This window comes from Penicillium concentricum (genome assembly GCF_028827145.1).
Source record: "Penicillium concentricum strain IBT 3081 chromosome Unknown utg000006l_segment0_segment0, whole genome shotgun sequence".
NCBI lineage: Eukaryota > Fungi > Ascomycota > Eurotiomycetes > Eurotiales > Aspergillaceae > Penicillium > Penicillium concentricum.
This window is the reverse complement of record NW_026622759.1, coordinates 1,477,919-1,494,425: the sequence shown is the minus strand read 5'-3', so window position 1 is coordinate 1,494,425 and position 16,507 is coordinate 1,477,919. Positions and strand designations below refer to the sequence as shown.

The 16,507-nt window shown below is 47.4% G+C and overlaps 7 protein-coding genes across 7 annotated transcripts; 2 read left to right on the top strand and 5 right to left on the bottom strand.

Moving 5' to 3' along the window:
* Positions 1 to 659: 659 nt before the first annotated feature.
* Positions 660 to 4,609, bottom strand: N7517_010752 (hybrid sensor histidine kinase/response regulator; the record flags this gene model as incomplete). Its single annotated transcript, XM_056728475.1, has 7 exons — positions 660 to 874; positions 937 to 1,051; positions 1,159 to 1,453; positions 1,507 to 2,553; positions 2,602 to 3,336; positions 3,386 to 4,504; positions 4,560 to 4,609. 7 exons carry the CDS (start codon positions 4,607 to 4,609, stop codon positions 660 to 662), a joined length of 3,576 nt encoding a protein of 1,191 aa, XP_056574290.1.
* A 721-nt stretch (positions 4,610 to 5,330) lies between these two features.
* Positions 5,331 to 7,502, top strand: N7517_010751 (uncharacterized protein; the record flags this gene model as incomplete). The annotated part of the gene is made up of 1 exon (XM_056728474.1): positions 5,331 to 7,502. The coding sequence occupies one exon, from the start codon at positions 5,331 to 5,333 to the stop codon at positions 7,500 to 7,502; it is 2,172 nt and encodes a 723-aa protein (XP_056574289.1).
* A 239-nt stretch (positions 7,503 to 7,741) lies between these two features.
* N7517_010750 (CAIB/BAIF family enzyme) lies at positions 7,742 to 9,614 on the bottom strand (the record flags this gene model as incomplete). Its single annotated transcript, XM_056728473.1, has 4 exons — positions 7,742 to 8,293; positions 8,351 to 8,851; positions 8,909 to 9,207; positions 9,260 to 9,614. The coding sequence occupies 4 exons, from the start codon at positions 9,612 to 9,614 to the stop codon at positions 7,742 to 7,744; spliced, it is 1,707 nt and encodes a 568-aa protein (XP_056574288.1).
* A 660-nt stretch (positions 9,615 to 10,274) lies between these two features.
* N7517_010749 (putative ABC transporter) lies at positions 10,275 to 12,508 on the top strand (the record flags this gene model as incomplete). Its single annotated transcript, XM_056728472.1, has 2 exons — positions 10,275 to 10,983; positions 11,037 to 12,508. The coding sequence occupies 2 exons, from the start codon at positions 10,275 to 10,277 to the stop codon at positions 12,506 to 12,508; spliced, it is 2,181 nt and encodes a 726-aa protein (XP_056574287.1).
* Positions 12,509 to 12,760: 252 nt separating this feature from the next.
* N7517_010748 (Large-conductance mechanosensitive channel) lies at positions 12,761 to 13,562 on the bottom strand (the record flags this gene model as incomplete). Its single annotated transcript, XM_056728471.1, has 4 exons — positions 12,761 to 12,883; positions 12,933 to 13,077; positions 13,147 to 13,347; positions 13,426 to 13,562. 4 exons carry the CDS (start codon positions 13,560 to 13,562, stop codon positions 12,761 to 12,763), a joined length of 606 nt encoding a protein of 201 aa, XP_056574286.1.
* Positions 13,563 to 14,171: 609 nt separating this feature from the next.
* On the bottom strand, positions 14,172 to 14,927 carry N7517_010747 (uncharacterized protein; the record flags this gene model as incomplete). Its single annotated transcript, XM_056728470.1, has 1 exon — positions 14,172 to 14,927. One exon carries the CDS (start codon positions 14,925 to 14,927, stop codon positions 14,172 to 14,174), a length of 756 nt encoding a protein of 251 aa, XP_056574285.1.
* Positions 14,928 to 15,681: 754 nt separating this feature from the next.
* Positions 15,682 to 16,110, bottom strand: N7517_010746 (uncharacterized protein; the record flags this gene model as incomplete). Its single annotated transcript, XM_056728469.1, has 1 exon — positions 15,682 to 16,110. The coding sequence occupies one exon, from the start codon at positions 16,108 to 16,110 to the stop codon at positions 15,682 to 15,684; it is 429 nt and encodes a 142-aa protein (XP_056574284.1).
* Positions 16,111 to 16,507: the final 397 nt, after the last annotated feature.

The following is a 16,507-nucleotide window of genomic DNA, read 5'->3' as shown; positions in this document are numbered from 1 at the left end:
TTTTACAATACTATCTTCATCATGTCTGATCCTCCATGAATAGCACCATAGCTCCGTATAGGCTTGCTTCCTTCTCTATATCCCTGAATCCAGTCTTTTCCTTCTTAGGTATGGTCGAGTAGGCTAGATCAAACACATTACCGTATCCACGAATTCTCTTTCTATGCTATGGTCCAATTACTGAATCTGTCCAGGGGAATTCTCATCTGTATAGAAAGTACCGATACGCAAACACTTCCGTCACACGCTTGGTTGGAATGCGAAGACACTCCTGCGATTCAAGAAATGCAACTTGTGTTGGGGTGAATTGCCTTAATCTGGTGGCTTCGATGAAAGGGAGAAGCAAAAGGCCCACAAAGAATGCCGGTGAATTGTGAATCAAGGCTGTAACATTTAGGTGAGTGTTTCTTAGGCTTTCATCCTGGATCAATGGGGAACTGGGAGTTGGACAGCGGTATTTAGTCTAAGATATTAATGTGGTGGAACTATGCACGTGATTGTATATTTCGTTAGTTGACGATAAGTTTTATAGAGCTGTTCGTTTTCTTGCTCTTGGGGAACATGCTATAGTATCACGACAAGGCTGACGCTGACCATGAACTTTCGAACAGCCTGCCAAAAATCACCGGTGATTGGTCCATTCACCGGGAATTAACTGATTAGAGTATAGGTTCTATAAGCTTCTTCAGCATACGGAGAGAGAGAGGTTTGACGAGATAGTCGTCGACACCTGCGGTCACCGCCGCCTGTTGCATGGTATCCGAAGCGACGCCTGTCACAGCCATGATGCGGGAGGGTTGGAGACCATGGTCTTTTTCGTGTTGTCGGATCTTGCTGGTTGAAACCAACCCGTCCATTACAGGCATTGACAAATCTAGAATTGACAACCACGCAGTTAGTAATTTTTGAAGAGGGATGCTTGGCTTGTAGACTAACCCATCAATATCAAGTCATATCTTCGACTTGAAGATTCAACCTGTTCCAATGCAATCAGTCCATTAGAAGCTGTGTCGTAACTACAGCCAAGTTTTCGCATGAACGTAGCGAGGATCTGTTGTATGATTATAAGTCTGATCACAAGGAACGAATTGGAGGGACTGATATACGAGAAAGTAAGGGCAACATTTGCGTAACCGAGTTTGCAGTGGGTTGACTTACCTTGAGATTGATGTCATTGTCATCTACGATGAGAACATGCATATCGTTCATTTGACCATTCGATAGAATCGGCGAGCCCCGAATAGGAGGACTCGGACAGACCAATTCAACTGGAGGTTCCTGTGAAAGGTCTTTCGATATTTCCGGTAGATTCGGAGGGGTAGGTTCTGACGGAAGAATTTCATAGCTTGTTGGTGGAACGGCAACTAGAGCTTCGAGGCCACCGATTTGAGGTTGTGATTTGTGCAGATCCATGATTCTTTGAGCGGTTTCACGGATCTTCTGAGGACCATATCTGAATCAGAGTTAGCTTATGCATTCGAAAAAGGGTGTGTACTCTGGACATACGGTTGCGGCATCAGGATGGCATTCGCAGGAAGAGAGTATCCTAGCGAGGATGCCGTGCTGCCCAAGATAATGAAGAATTTGAAATGATGGCCGGCATTCATAGTAGACGGTGATTGGTCATTGAATAGAGCGTTGAACTTTGCCTCCTCGATGACCGCGATGTCACCCTCTCCCTTCTCAAGTGAGCCTGCCAGTGCGATTTGCCATCCGAGTTGCACCCTGAAAACATTGGCGAGAGTACTTTGAACAGAAAGCATTCGTCTCGCATCGGAGCTCAGGATACCAGTGGGCGTCTCCGTCAAGTCAGGACAGCCGTTAAACCCAACGAGGCATGCCTTCAGAGGGTCCTTGTGTCTTTGAATTGTTAATGAGGAAGCATCATCGGATAACTTGGGAACATGGTCCTTGGCGTGCTGTGCGGGGATATAAACATCGACCTGGGTACCAACACCGCTTTCGCTCTTCATTTTTAGATGACCACCCAGGAAAGTCACTAGCTTATGCACAACGCTGAGTCCAAGTCCAACACCATCTGACAGGGCGTCTTCCTGGGCGAATGGAGAGAATGCCGAGTTTCTAAGAAAGTCTTGTTTAATTCCTCGGCCAGTGTCTGTGATGCGGAGATGGATATGGCGAGGTTCTGCTTGAGTTTGAGCTGCAGCTTGTGACAACGATACCTCAATGAGGCCGGAATGCGTCCATTTCATTGCGTTGCCGAGCAGATTCATGACTATTCTCCTCCAGGCACCCGCGACTGATCGGATATTCCAGGATCCGGATTGCTCGATGTTTACTATCACTGACAATTCATCGCCATTTCGAGTAATATGAGAGATGGGTTGGGAGGACGGAGTAGCAGTAGCTGTTTCACTTGCAAGAGAGGAGACAGGCCCGGGTGCCTTTCGGCCGCTATGGAGTATCACGGCCACTTCTTCAACCAAGGAATCGAGACTGAAGTCAGATACTAGGGTTGTTGAAGAATCTTCAGTGTTGGTCACGCTGAGGCTTTGTGTGGTTGCCAAGTTGTTGATTTTACAGTAATCCAGCCTGGTGTTTGTCAGTAAAAGGTCTGGATAGACTGCGAATAAAACCTACAGGTGATCTATTGTGTCCAGCAAGGTGAGACCTGACGTTGAGATCATATCAACCATATCACGGTGCGCAGTCTGAAGTGGAATATCATGTAGTAGCTCTGCGCTGGCGAGAATCCCGTGTAGTGGTGAGCGAAGTTCATGACTGATAGAAGTTACAAAGTCGAATTTCGAGTTCTCACTGGCGGTCCAGTGTATCCGAGATACTTCGGAGATCATAGAATCTCCAAAAGCTTTAAAGTAGTGCAGGTCTTCTGTGCCCAAAGGACGATGGCTTCCATTTACCCATACCAGTGTACCTGCAAGCCATCTTGATTTGTTCCAATCCCACAGAGGATAGAAAAGGACACATTTGGCTTCGGGGAGTTGACGAGCGAGACGATGAGAGATCTGCCGAATGATTTCGAAATTGGGAGCGCAAACATTCGAATTGCCACTTGCAGAGTTTAGGGGGCTGGGAGGATTACTCGTGCTGTCTATGTCGAAAATGTGACCATCTGGAAAGTGTGTGATCAACGAATGCAGCAACTCTTCCGTCACCTTGACCTGGAATTTTGACTCAGAATTGGTCGTAGCTGGCCTGCAGCTTGTAGCCTGGCCCAAGGAACCACAGTAGTTTTCTGCATCTTCGGGCAAATTTGTATTAGGAGGACCCCAGGGGCTAGCGCCTGAAGTAATTGGCGAACCTGTCTCAAAATTCGACAAAGCGTCCCAATCATCATGCCGCCCAGAAGATTCGCTAAAGTGGAGTTAGAAAATGTCAATTATACAAAGAAAGAGTGACCAACAATTGCGGGTCATTCCGGTGGGCATCAAGGAAGACCACGCCATCCAGATCCAAAGAATCTCTCAGTAGGAGACTGGCACGGGCAAATATCGCAGCTACGCGTTCAGCGATAGGCACATTTTCTGGCACTAATGATTCCGGGCTTCCTTCCATGGAAGAGGGAAGCGGTTCCACTCGGTCCGAGGTTCGAGAAAGCGATGATGGTTGTGTATAGTTTGACTTGGAAGCACTGTTTCGAGAAAATATCGAAACTTCCTTTCCATTAAGACTTGTGGATGATCTTTCATCAAGGGATGAACAGACACCAACATCCTTTTCGGTGGGCAAAGAATCGAGCGTTCCACCCACATCGGCTGGAATAGCTATTAGCCCCAAATCCTCAGAATTGAGCTTCTTGGCAGATGCTTCAATCTGGCCTTGAGTGGAAGAGCCAGTAGGGTCAAATTTCGAATGATTTTTGACGAAGTTTGTTAACCCTTTGACCAAGTTCTCCGAACGACGATGGTATTGAACGATCCGCGAATTTTCAAGGTGGTTTGAGATCGAGTCCGCAATTTCCCGAAGAGCAGCCACATCTTCGTCTCCAAACACCGTTCGTGGCTTGTTGTCCACCACACAATACGAACCTAGTACGAACCCGGAGGGGCTGTACAATGGCACCTCCGCGTAGAATCGAAAGAAAGGCCAGTTGAGCACATATGAGCGATCTTTGTAGAAATCCTCCTTGGTAAAATCGCGAATGATGTTGCGCGTCTGGTTGGCCGTTATATTCTCCGTGTCTAGTATCTGGGAAGGGTCCTGTCCGGTGAAAAGTCGAATGGCGTGGGGACACACTCCCCATTCCAAGTCAAGTGTGTTGACCCCCAGGAAGATACCATCGTCCGGGCGATGAAGATCTTTGTTTCGAAGAGAGATCGAGGCAGTTGCCTCTGCAATGACATGTTGACTTTCTCCATCGATGATTGAAACGAAGGACCGATTGCATCCAAAGCGATAGACACCCAGTTGGGTCAGGGCGGTCAAGGTGGTATCATTTGAAAGACGAGGGAAGGGTGTTTCCCGTGGGACCTCATCCACTTCCAGATCTGAGGTTGAGAGTTGATCGAAGGTACAATAATATCTGAGGTTGGGGATGTTGTTAGTGGCGATCGCAATCGGGTGGGGAAACAACAAACTTGGAAAGATCGCGGATTCTCTCTTGCTCAACATCATTCGGCTGACCCATATTAGATGGGCCAGCTGATCTGTAGCTGGTCACTTCCACATATGTGAGTCTCGGACTACATATGTTAAAAGAAAAAAAAAAAAAAAAAACCACTACGAAAAAAACGGGGTCAAACCTGTTTTGGGGAAACCCTGACGCTACGTCTATGGTGGGGTTAGTGGCTCGGCAGGGAACATCTATAGACTGCCCACTGGAGTGTCATAGACTGTTCTAGACTTTATTTACAGGGCTATCACCTATATGTTGTCCCAGAGCTTTCAAGCCTCTTACCCTTTTCTTACTGTCTACCTAACGAGACCGAGAAGGGGGCCATAATATCTTAAAGACATGAAAAGTATATTAGAGATTGGGAAGACCACTAAGAAAACTAATAAGGAGACTACTAACAAGACTGCCAAAAAATTAGCAAAGAGATCACTGGAAAGTCACCACAAGGCATAAGTGGCCAACTATTCTTATATATTGTGACTCAACCGATATATCGCCAAGACCATGATATTTCAGAGTAACCGTGATAGGTTTAGTTTGAACACGAAAAGGAATAAAAGGCTCAAACTGCCCCAGATCTTGGTGGGAATATCTTGCGAGCATCTGATTGATGCCTGGTTTATCAAGCTTCTAGCATAATCAGTGAACTATAGCTTCCCCGTTGTAGAGAATACAAGACAACATTTTACTCTCTTTTTTCACCTCACACTTCTTCCCGTTTCCGCCCTACATTATGAAATTTCTAGATCTCCCGTTGGAGATAATCTACCTCATCACCGACTTCTTAGAACTCGACAGCGACATCAGCGCTCTATCACGAACGACACGCCAATTGCATGACGCACTCGACAGCTGTCTATACAATAACAATGTGAAGCGCTACGAAGGCTGTGGCTTGGTATCGGCAGCTCGACTTGGGCGACTATCCGTCGCTGAAAAACTCATCGACGCCGGTGCCCCGCTAGCCACATTCAACCAAGCCCAGGCAATATGTTTAGCGGCTTTTTATGGACATGATGCCATAGTGAAGCTTTTCTTGGAACGGGGTCTTCGTCCAAATGGACAAGATGAATGGTGGTTTCCGGAACTGGAGGACTGCTACAAGATTGTATCAAACGTTGTCATGGATGTCCAAGACTACTACGATCCTATTTTCGTGCGCGAGGAGGAACACGACCCAATGGATGTGGCTGTTAGCTGTGGGTACGACTCAATGGTACAACTGTTGCATGTCTACGGTGGAATGGCACAATGGGATCAGGCCAAAGTTATCAAGGCCATGACCCAGAGTATTTGCCAGAGCCATCCAGCTGTGATGAGATTCCTCGAGGAGAAATATCCCGGAACGATCAAGTATATGATTCAAAATGACCAAGCGCTACTGCGCACAGCCGGGAACACGGAGGTTGCTCGGATTTTGATCGAAGCCGGTGCTCCTTTGGATATCGCATACTCTAATGGGGATACTCCTCTAACAACAGCAGTGGAGTCCGGCAATGTGGATCTTGTTCGGTTCTTGATTGAGGCCGGGGCCTGTCCTAATCCTGTAGGGCCAAATGGAGTCACATTGGTGCACCTAAAACATGCTGCAGTGGCGCAAAGTCTGGACTTGGTTCAGTATTTGCTGACCCATGTTGATGTGGAGAGCAAGATCAGCGCTGGAGGCGAGGATTTGGCTGTGCTTTTGCTGGTGGCTGTTGCCTGTGGATTTGAAGAGATGTTGGAAAAGATCTTGATCAGTGGATGTCATCTAGACAGAAGATCCGCTCCCTATCAAACACAGATTTCGCCCTACAAAAAACAGGTTTTTCAACCTGCCACAGTACTTGCATGGGCAGTGAAAAGGGGTGATATCAAAGCTGCTACGCTTCTTCTCAAAAACGGAGCTGATCCCAATGTTGAAAGGTCAGGCCAGACTCCGTTGATCGCGGCCTGCAAAAGTGGAAACACCGACTTGGTGGTGTTACTACTCAAGCATGGAATTGATGTGAACCATACAGATAGGAATGGCAAACCTGCTCTTGTTATAGCCATGCGATTTTCACCAATATTTGAGATGATTCTCTCTCGAGGGCCAGATTGTCAGGTGGCTTTTAAGTCCAGAAAGTTCAACACAATCGAGTGGGCTATAGGGAGTGGAAATATTACTTTGGTTCAAAGGCTGCTCGACCACGGTGTTCCGTTGGAGATATCCCAAGAAGCAGCTAAGACGAGAACTTTGCTCACCGCAGCAAGCAGAGGAGGGGTAGCCATGCTTCAATTCCTACACCCATATGGTGTGATAGCTCTTCCCGGCGACGAAGGGCAGATCGCAATGAGGTCTGCTGTGGTAAGGGGAGACTCACTAACCACGGAATATCTCCTCAAGCAAGGTTTTGACCCGAATCCAGCGGCTGATGAATTTGCGGATATCCACGCCTACGGCCCCTGGTGCGGCGATTACCACGATCCCAAATCCTACCTGATAGATGCCGCAGAAGCTGCCGACTCTGAAGCAGCAGCAGCGACCCTTGACGTACTTCTGCGTTATGGTGCGGATATAAACAAATTGGAAAAACCTCCTCGTTGCTGGTCATCCTACCGGACAACCGCCAACGACTTCCCTGAGAGGCAATTTGTCAGTCTTCGCCTTCTCCTGGAACGAGGGGCTAATCCTCTTCCCGAAGATAAGTTTGGCGCATCAATGCTGAAATGGGGAGCGAGAGCGTATCACAAAAGGGCTATTCACCTTTTACAATCGTATGTCGACAAACGCAGTCTTTCCCTCGATGATCTGCATCGCAATCTGCTCTTGGTTGAAAAGTTATCAAAGGAATTGGACTCACAGAGCGTCCAGGGAAGCGGGTATATCGTCAGAGTCTGGAGGCAACTTTATTGGCGGAAGATATATCCTGTACCTAAATGAGCACTGTACCTTTACCCTCGATCACTCAATGTATTTGACCAAATCCATCAAGAAATGAATCATGAGGATCCATATTGGATAACTATAAGCCTGATTTTTTTGACTTATGCCATATTGAATTTAAGTCAAAACTTCTGGCTTCAAGGTAACTTGCAGACTAGTGTTCAATTGCAATCTATGTACAGTGCATTCCCCATATCAAGGGACAAAAAAAAGGAACAGGAACAGGACTGAAACGACTAGCATTTCCTCACATCTGTCTCCTCGACGTTAAACTCATCCCACGAGGCTCGGTCAAATCCATTCGGACGACTAGATCGCACAAACTGATTATCCACTCCGCCAATAACCGCGACTGGCTTCACAATCTCGATATCCGCACCATATGCGCGCGATGACCATAGTTCTGTCAATGGCTTGCGGCCTTCCGACTCAGAGCCAGCAGGCTTGTACAAGTGCGGGAACCGCTCCTGCATGCCCTTCAGTACAGTCGACGAGATGCGGTCAACGCTGTCGCAGTGACGCAACTTGAAGAACTCGGGCGGCTGCACCTTACGAAGCTCCTCCTGCACATCAGCTGGGTATTGGCCCATTGCAAAGAGGAGAAGGTCGTAGTGCATCAGCGAGGCTTTGCCGTGGTAGGATCCGCCGGTCTTCGCGCGGTGGTAGAGACCAGTTAATGCGGCGATAGCGCCCATGCAGCCTGTGCCGTAGTCGGAGATGGGGAAGGGGGGTACAACGGGTGTGGAGAGACCCATGAACTTTCCTTGGGCCCAGGCGATTCCAGTAACCTGTATTCGAGGTCAGCTTTGGTCTGAGTTGCATGAATGTTGGATCTGATCACTTACGCAGTCTGCGATCTGCTGCCATCCAGCGCGGCCAGCCCACTCGCCTTCGTATCCGAAGCAGTTCTCATTCACATAAATGATGCCTTTGCCACGCTTCTTGGCTAATTCAGCCATGGCCTCTGCTCCGTAGCCAAGCTTATCCAAGGCTCCAGGACGGTAGCCATCTACGATAACATCCACATCATCCAAGAGCTTCTCAAACTCCTTTCGTCCAACATCGCTCTTCAAATCGAGATCTGCTGCAAGCTTTCCCATGTTACCATCCACTTGGAAAAAAGGAACATCCGAAAGGCTTGGACTGGTGATCTTCAAAACATCCGCACCATACTCGGCTAGAATACGGGTAACAGTCGGGCCTGCGATGATACGGCACATCTCCAGTACCTTGACACCCTCGAGGATCTTCTTGCTGCCGTTGCGTCGAGCTGGGAAGGGAGTTGGAGGAAGATCACCAGGCAATTTGCTGACTTTCCATGCAGGCTCTTGGACGTTAAGTTTTCCCTGTCAAAATGATTAGCTTGCTTGTTGCGACCAAATAAAGCACCGTATAAGACTTACATGGGGAGTCTTGATAAAGTCTTCATGTTTGTAAGCAGTCACACCAGCCTGACGTCTCGCCTGGTTCATCTCTTCGAGCTCTGCAGCTGTGTATTGCTGTACTTTGCTCTCAATAACCTTGATGATGTCTTCATAGTCAGTCAAGTCTGGTCGTTGGCCCTCCAGTCCAATCATGTTCAGGGTACTTGTAGCCTCCAGCGATCCATGAATATGGAAGTATTCGTCTGGGTTCTTTGTCTTGTAAAGATTCGCCGACATACGTCGGTAGCCGTTTGATTGGGCAGCCAGCAAATCCGTATCTGTTGCGGTTAATATTGTCTTGTCATTCCAGGTTTACACGGAAGTACATACTCTTCAACTTTGATTTCACAGCCGGGTCCAATTTTGACAGACCATCCACCTTTGCCATGTACGCTTGGCATCCGAAGGCAGTAGCAGCTTCGAGATTGACTTGAATACCACGAGGTTCCCCACCAGAACCAAAGCGCAGGTCCGCAATGGCAGCTGCTACGGAACCTTCGATTCCCTTGAGGGCAGCGAGAGTCTCGGTCTCTTTAAAGGGAATGGGGAAATAGATTTCATTATGACTGGTAGAGAACGAGACGCGGTCTTTGTTTGCGAGGACCTCAGGTGGCAAATCAAACCGTTCCGACTGCTCGCACAGCTCAGAGAAGATGCGACTAGTCTCAAGGACCGGAGAGTACATGCTGACTGTCATGTTGCTTCTTTCTCAGTAGGTACACTTGAACGTTGGTTGAAATGTGTTGGTTGCTTTGATACAGGATCAACGCGGGGTGCCACTTGAAATTCCGCAAATGGAAAGGAGATACGTAGAAGGTTTGGAGGGGAAACGTGAAGTAGGAGAAGGCCGGGTATTATATCCATGACGACCCCAGATCGGGTCCCGAGAATTTGGGCATCGGGTGGCCACACCCGCCTTGTTAGCCGTCGGCTCACATCTATTTTTGGGATTTACTATGTAAGAGTTATAAAGATATGATCCTGTTAGTATTTATATCCACTACTTCCATTTTCCAACTATCATAATAGACGGATATGAAACCCCTCCTATCACCCCCGTATGCAGATCCGAAAGAGCGATCCGGGATCGGATGCGATCAGATCGGAACAGTCACGTGAGAACATAACTTCAAGAGATTGTATGTGCGTAAGTGATGATGTGAAATTATGAGTATCATATTGCCTTGGTTATTGTTTGACTGCTTCAACAGTGGAATGAGGCAAAAGAAATTGGGGCTCAGGTACAACCCTGCATGAGAATCTAGAATCGCCCCATTCACGTGACCTATAAAATGTTTACCCCGAATCTCCAATCTCCGAACATTTGCGACTTTTCCAGGCGACGATGCTACCCAGAATCAAATTGCGGCCCAGGGTATTGGGGCTTGCATCTTATCACGCGACCCGTTTCAACTCCGAAATCCCATTCATTCGCATTCAAGATGGAACTTTTTACAAGAATTACCCAACCGCCGAAGACTCGTCTAATCCAGCTCTCTTCCCGAACCTGAACTTCATCCTACCCGCTCTTCAAACTCCCAGCTCGACCGAGACATCTCCCCAACACTGGGCTATAATTGGCCCATCTGATCGAACCGACCTCCTCCATATCCTCCGCGGCCAACACATCTGTATCCCACCCAGCGCACGTTCATACCCATACCTCCTCACAGACAAGATCGCAGAAAAGGACCCACGGTTGCGCTCAGTGGAAAATGCGATCCAATATGTTGGATTCAGCGGCGAGGGCTCGGGGGCTATTGGGGGAATCCGTGGCGCATACCTCAGTGCTCGCTATGAGAGTCTTCGGGAGGAAACCGACTGGACCCTGCTGCAATACTTGCGTGGCCAGACATCTTTAAATCCGATGGAGGGCGAGGAGGAAGGCACGCTACACGATGAACAATTTCTTCGCCGTACCACTCGCAGTCTTGACTTAGAATGTCTGCTCAACTTGCCAGTCGCGAATCTAAGCAACGGTCAAACCCGCCGGGCGCGGATTGCCAAGGCGATTCTAAGCAAAGCAGAGCTATTACTTCTTGACGAGCCATTCAGTGAGTGTTTTGAATTCACCTTTGATGACTTTGACATTCTAACCTTGACTTAGTGGGATTGGACCCGGTGGCAGTGAGAAGGATCTCTGAACTTCTTCATAAGCTAGCGAACGAACGCAGCCCGCGGCTTATCCTAGCTCTGCGCCCCCAGGATAAGGTGCCGGACTGGATCACGCACATTATGGTTGTGGGCAATGCCCATCAGGTACTGCTGCAAGGGCCAAGGCCAGCTATCGAAGACACGCTTAATGTCTGGAACCACGTTGTAAAAAAGACCAAGGTGGACTCTCTATCCGAACATCAAACGGTAATATTGAATAAGTGTAAAGCAGACTTAAAGGCTGGTATCTTGGACAAAGAACTGCTTGGGGATTTGGTGGCCCATACGAATGATATAAAATGCTCAGAAGTCCAGGCGCCATTGGGCGGAGAGCCAGTCATTGATATGGAAGGAGTTCGTGTCCAGTATGGGAACAAGACTGTACTCGGTGGTTGGCAGCAATCTATTCACGGTGAAGTAAAGGATGGGCTGCACTGGCGAGTTCGTCGGGGACAACGCTGGGCGATTCTTGGTCCCAATGGCTCAGGCAAGACAACATTGCTATCAATGATCACATCCGACCATCCGCAGGCTTATGGGCAGCCTGTCAAGCTCTTCGGACGATCTAGGCTTCCAGAGCCTGGCAAACCGGCAATTTCAATCTTTGAACTGCAGTCCCGCATTGGGCACTCATCACCGGAGATCCATGCGTTCTTCCCGCGTCAATTATCAATCCGTGCAGCGCTTGAGTCCGCCTTCGCAGAGACCTTCCTGTCAAAGCCGAAGCTGAATATTGAACGAGATCACGACATATCTGTAGTCCTGAAATTCTTCAAACCCCTGCTGGATCCAGATTACCTCACGAGCGAGATGCCAACAATATCGACTGACCATCTCCCGGTCATCAAGAGAACGTCACCTTTTTACGCCAAGCCGTATTTCCCAATGGATCACGTTGTTGGATACGCGGATGACATTCTCTTCGGTGAGCTCACCCCCGCACAACAACGCATTGTGCTTTTCCTCCGGGCCCTCATCACCAGGCCGGACATTGTTATCCTCGACGAAGCTTTCTCAGGCATGTCCGCAGCACAGCGTAACGCGTGCTTGCAATTCTTGGAAATTGGCGAGAGACCTAAACGCCGTGCTCTTAATGCCAAACCCCGTGGTTCAGTTGAGGCGGCATTCCGGTTCACTGGTCTTACACCGGACCAAGCCTTGATCATGGTCAGCCATGTGCCTGAGGAGCTTCCTGACAGCATCCGCTACTACATGCGACTACCGTCTCCTGCATCCACTCCTGATCCACTTGATTTCCGCTTTGGTATTCTCCAGTCTAAAACTACGCTAAGACAACCTGCGACCTGGGAGGCAGCCTGGTCTCCTGCAGAGAAGTTTGTCAAGCATGCTCGCAGGACGTGGCGCCGCCAACAGCATACTTTGCCGGTACAGGATATGACTGAATTTGAATGGTGGTCGATATAAACGTATAGACATTCAGATTTGATCCTCCATTCTTGGCTTATATATTATAGATCTTCTTGTACATTTAATTACAATCCCAATTCATCTGTAACAAATCAAGCTGTCTTTCCATGGCCTTAAAGGTCAATTTCGACACTAACAGAAATCAAATTATCCACCCGTGTATAATCAGACTCGCTAATCTGCAAAAGGAAACGACTTCCGTATCACCGTATCTATACCTCACAAAAGTCCGCCGCTATCTACTACTCTCTAGGGAGCTTCCCCAACAAGACTCGACCCAGCATCAGCCAGCTCCCCGCGAGAACTTCTATCACTCCGAGGCTCATCTTCCCTTCCGTCTTGCCATGTTGAGCAATGGCGACAGCGAAGCGCCTTTGAACAGTTAGCGGAGGCAAAACAACACATTCGATCAACCCCTTACCGATTCACCGATGTACTGCTTGCAGTATGGACACCGAACAGTGGGCTTAATGATTTTGTCATGAGTGACAAGCATGTACAAATGTCCGACTGCGTACAGAGTAAGGCTGACACCCATGAAGTTGATCACTGTCTCAATAAACAATCTGCATAAATCTGTGTTAAACCTGACGAATAGAATATCATCCATGGGTAGCTTAGATAGGTCCACATACCCATAAGCCAGAACCAGTGCTCCATCTTCTCTCGCTTGATAGAGGGTATTATATCCATACTGCTGGTCATAATTCGGACCCTTTGAGAGGACAGCGAATTTCTCATCCATGTTTCGGTTCAGAAATGGCAATAGAGAGACAATAGGCAGAACCAGGTCTGATACGAAAGATGTGACGACTTTGGTAAACGCATTAGCTATACTTTAAGTAGGATCTAGATGTTAGCAGGGTGGTTCTCCAACACTTTGATTGTCGGGCAATGCAAGAGAGAGAACTAACATCAAGCCCAACGCAACCTCGAGAACATTATCCCGCGCAGCAAAATTTATAAAGCCATCCCAAGCATGTCGCACTTGCTCCTGGGCCTTCTGGCCAGTACGTACAAAGACATCGGTGCTTTCGTCGAGACCGCGCATGTTGGGCTTACCGTGTGACTGGTAAATATCGTAAAGCTCGAGAGAGCATATGCAGGCAAAAGCCAAAAGAAAAAGGAGAAAACGCCTCTCAAGGACGCCTTTATCGGAGCGTCCATGCGCCTCGGGTCATGTGGGTTAGGTCGCGGGGATGCAATTTAGCTATCTTGGCGGCGCCTTACTACATTCAGTACTCCGTGCATAGTGTGAACTAAGAGTTTAGCACTTGTAATAAAAAAATATGGGCGTGAAGGCATTGCTTGGCCCCCAAAATGGCTGAGTTTATGCTTAATGTAAATCGAAGTACCTGGTACCTGGTTGTACTCATCTATTACCATCTTGAAATAAGTACCAAGTACATTGCCCATAATTAGTGCAGATCCCCCATCCAGGGACACTACAAATATAAGCTTAACAAGAGATGGCAATATCGATATTCCCATCTGCTACTACAAGGCTGTATTGTTCTTTACTGAATATCCCATCTTTAGATACAGGACACATAGCCTAATTCTTTTTAATGAAGAGAGATTAGAGTCTGGTATACCAACATGGCGATTAATTTCACATCAAGCTATCTAGTAAGTCCTTCTGCAGCAATCTTTCTTACCCTCAGTGCATGTCGAGAAAATCCGACGCAATGGCAGTCATAAAGCCAAGGACTCGCACACGATTCACCAAGCCACTCGAGACATACCGCCGATCAGAAACAAGAGCCATCAAATCAAGCCGTAGGCTCTGCCAATCGATTGAATAGTTGACCTCCCTGGGTGCTTCCAATTCAAATATTATATCCTCCTCTCTTAGCCACCTCTTCCAAAACCCATCAGGCAATTCCCACTGCCATGCAGAAAGCATATTTCTCGTGTTCCTCACATCAGCCGGAGTATAGTCAATGGGGCAAATCCACTCGGCGATCAGAATCGCAATATCCAAGGGAACGTTACTATAATTACTGCAACGGGGTTGAATATGTCTCTGCTTGTACTTCTTTGCTGTGTCAATTGCTTTTTGAACCCCGGACACTATGAGAGGATTCTTGTAGATATCGCTCCCGTACTTCCACCGAGGCATAGACCCTAGACACTTGCCAGAATACTTCTCAAGCCGGAGCGGGGAGCTAGTACTTCCCCACGATTTATTGTCGCGCCAGTAGTCTTGCGCAACACAAATAAATTTGTCCATTTTCTTTTCAACCAAAGTTGTTGGTATGACGTGGTTGAGAAGAGCCCAGCAGTGGGCATGGACAATAAACCCGATATGCTCGTTTTTGAACTGACTCGATTGTCTTTTAATGTCTGCTGCGTAGAATTGAATGAAGTTATCATCATATTTAAGAGTATGTGATCTCCCGCCGATGCGCGCCATGCTAGGACTTTTTTTGGAACGATGTAAGGACGAGTATGATCCGTTTGAATTTCAGTGATACCACTCAGAAAGAACTCGTTATGGGGCGATTTGATCACTATAGCGATTAGAGTAAATTGGATCTAGAGCGCTTTTGTAAACTCACTGGCTCGACACATGCTGGACCACATTCTGGGGGACCCCGGGAGTTCTGCCTCTTCTACCTCTTTTGATGAGACCACCACATGAGCTGGTGTGACTGTCATATAGTATTTTCGCTGATTTCCTCCGAAGAAGGTAGCTGAACTGGGCGGCTTTGTGATTTGAGAGCAATCCTTCGCGTAAACCTCCACTCCGCATAGAAGGCAATTTGGGTATGCATTGACAGCCGAAGTACGGGCCATGATTGTACTGCTGATCTGATGCTATCGTGAAAGATTCTGACTAGTTTAATACGTAAAGGGCTGAAATACATAATTATATAGTGATGTAACAATGAAGGCTTGACTTGCACACCTTTGCCGGATTCTTCTACGGAGTAGCTAAAACACTAAAAAATGCACTATTAAAGATATATCTCACGTAAAGCCCGTATTATCATATTGAACCAAATAGATTAGATTATTATTCAATCATTTTGTCAAGCACATAGGCCACATAAGTCGCCAACCCTTCTTGTTCCCCGTATGTTTACATTCTGGGCATACAATCAAAGCCTATCCATAGACCTAATCACGAATCAGCAAACATAGGAGTTCCATTTAAACATCACCATCTATACATGAAATTTCTCCTTTATATACAAAGCCGTTGACTCAAGCACTCCAGCAACCCAAAGGTTCTCCAACTCGCGACGTTCAACCTTCAATGCCAGTCCATCTAGACGAGCCTCTATTTCATCGCACTCGTCTTCAAACTCCGTCTGATCTGCCAGAGCCCGAATAAACCAAAAGCTGCGTTCCTTGAGAACGAGAGAACATCTCGGCGTTTCCGCAACCATATCAAGTCCGGTGTCTTTCACTCGCGCCATTTGAGACCATAGACTTATAAGTCCTCTACAAATATCGTCATCGTGCTCATATTTATAATCATTTGAATGTTGCCTGGCGTAATCAGCTAGAGCCTCTGCCTCTTTTACAAATGCGCGGCACTCCTTTTGGAAGCTCTTCTGCCATTGCGAGTGTGCTGGCTCGCGGTTAGACATCCTTGCCTGGAAGGATAAGCAGAGTTATGGAATGGGAACTTACCTAGGTCTTCTTCTTAAAGCCTTGAAATTGATTGGACTGAAATAAAAAAAGAGCGCGGACCTTGTTCTCGGATTTTTGAAGGTGGGTTGCTTGATTGATTTAGTTAGGAGATTGCCGGGATAAGAGGTATTTATGATTTCCGTTTCCTGTTCATCTAAGCTATGCATTGAAGACATATCAATAGAGAAAGAAATGTACCAAAGGCTTTTCTTTGCACTGAGTCAATGACTTGGTGTATTAGCTCAGAATTAGTTGAGACAAAAGACAATGGCACTGTTTGGATTCTTTGTGTTCTTTCCCTCATGATACAGATCTGGAAAATGCCAACAAAGCGATCCTGGCTTCCTTGTGGTG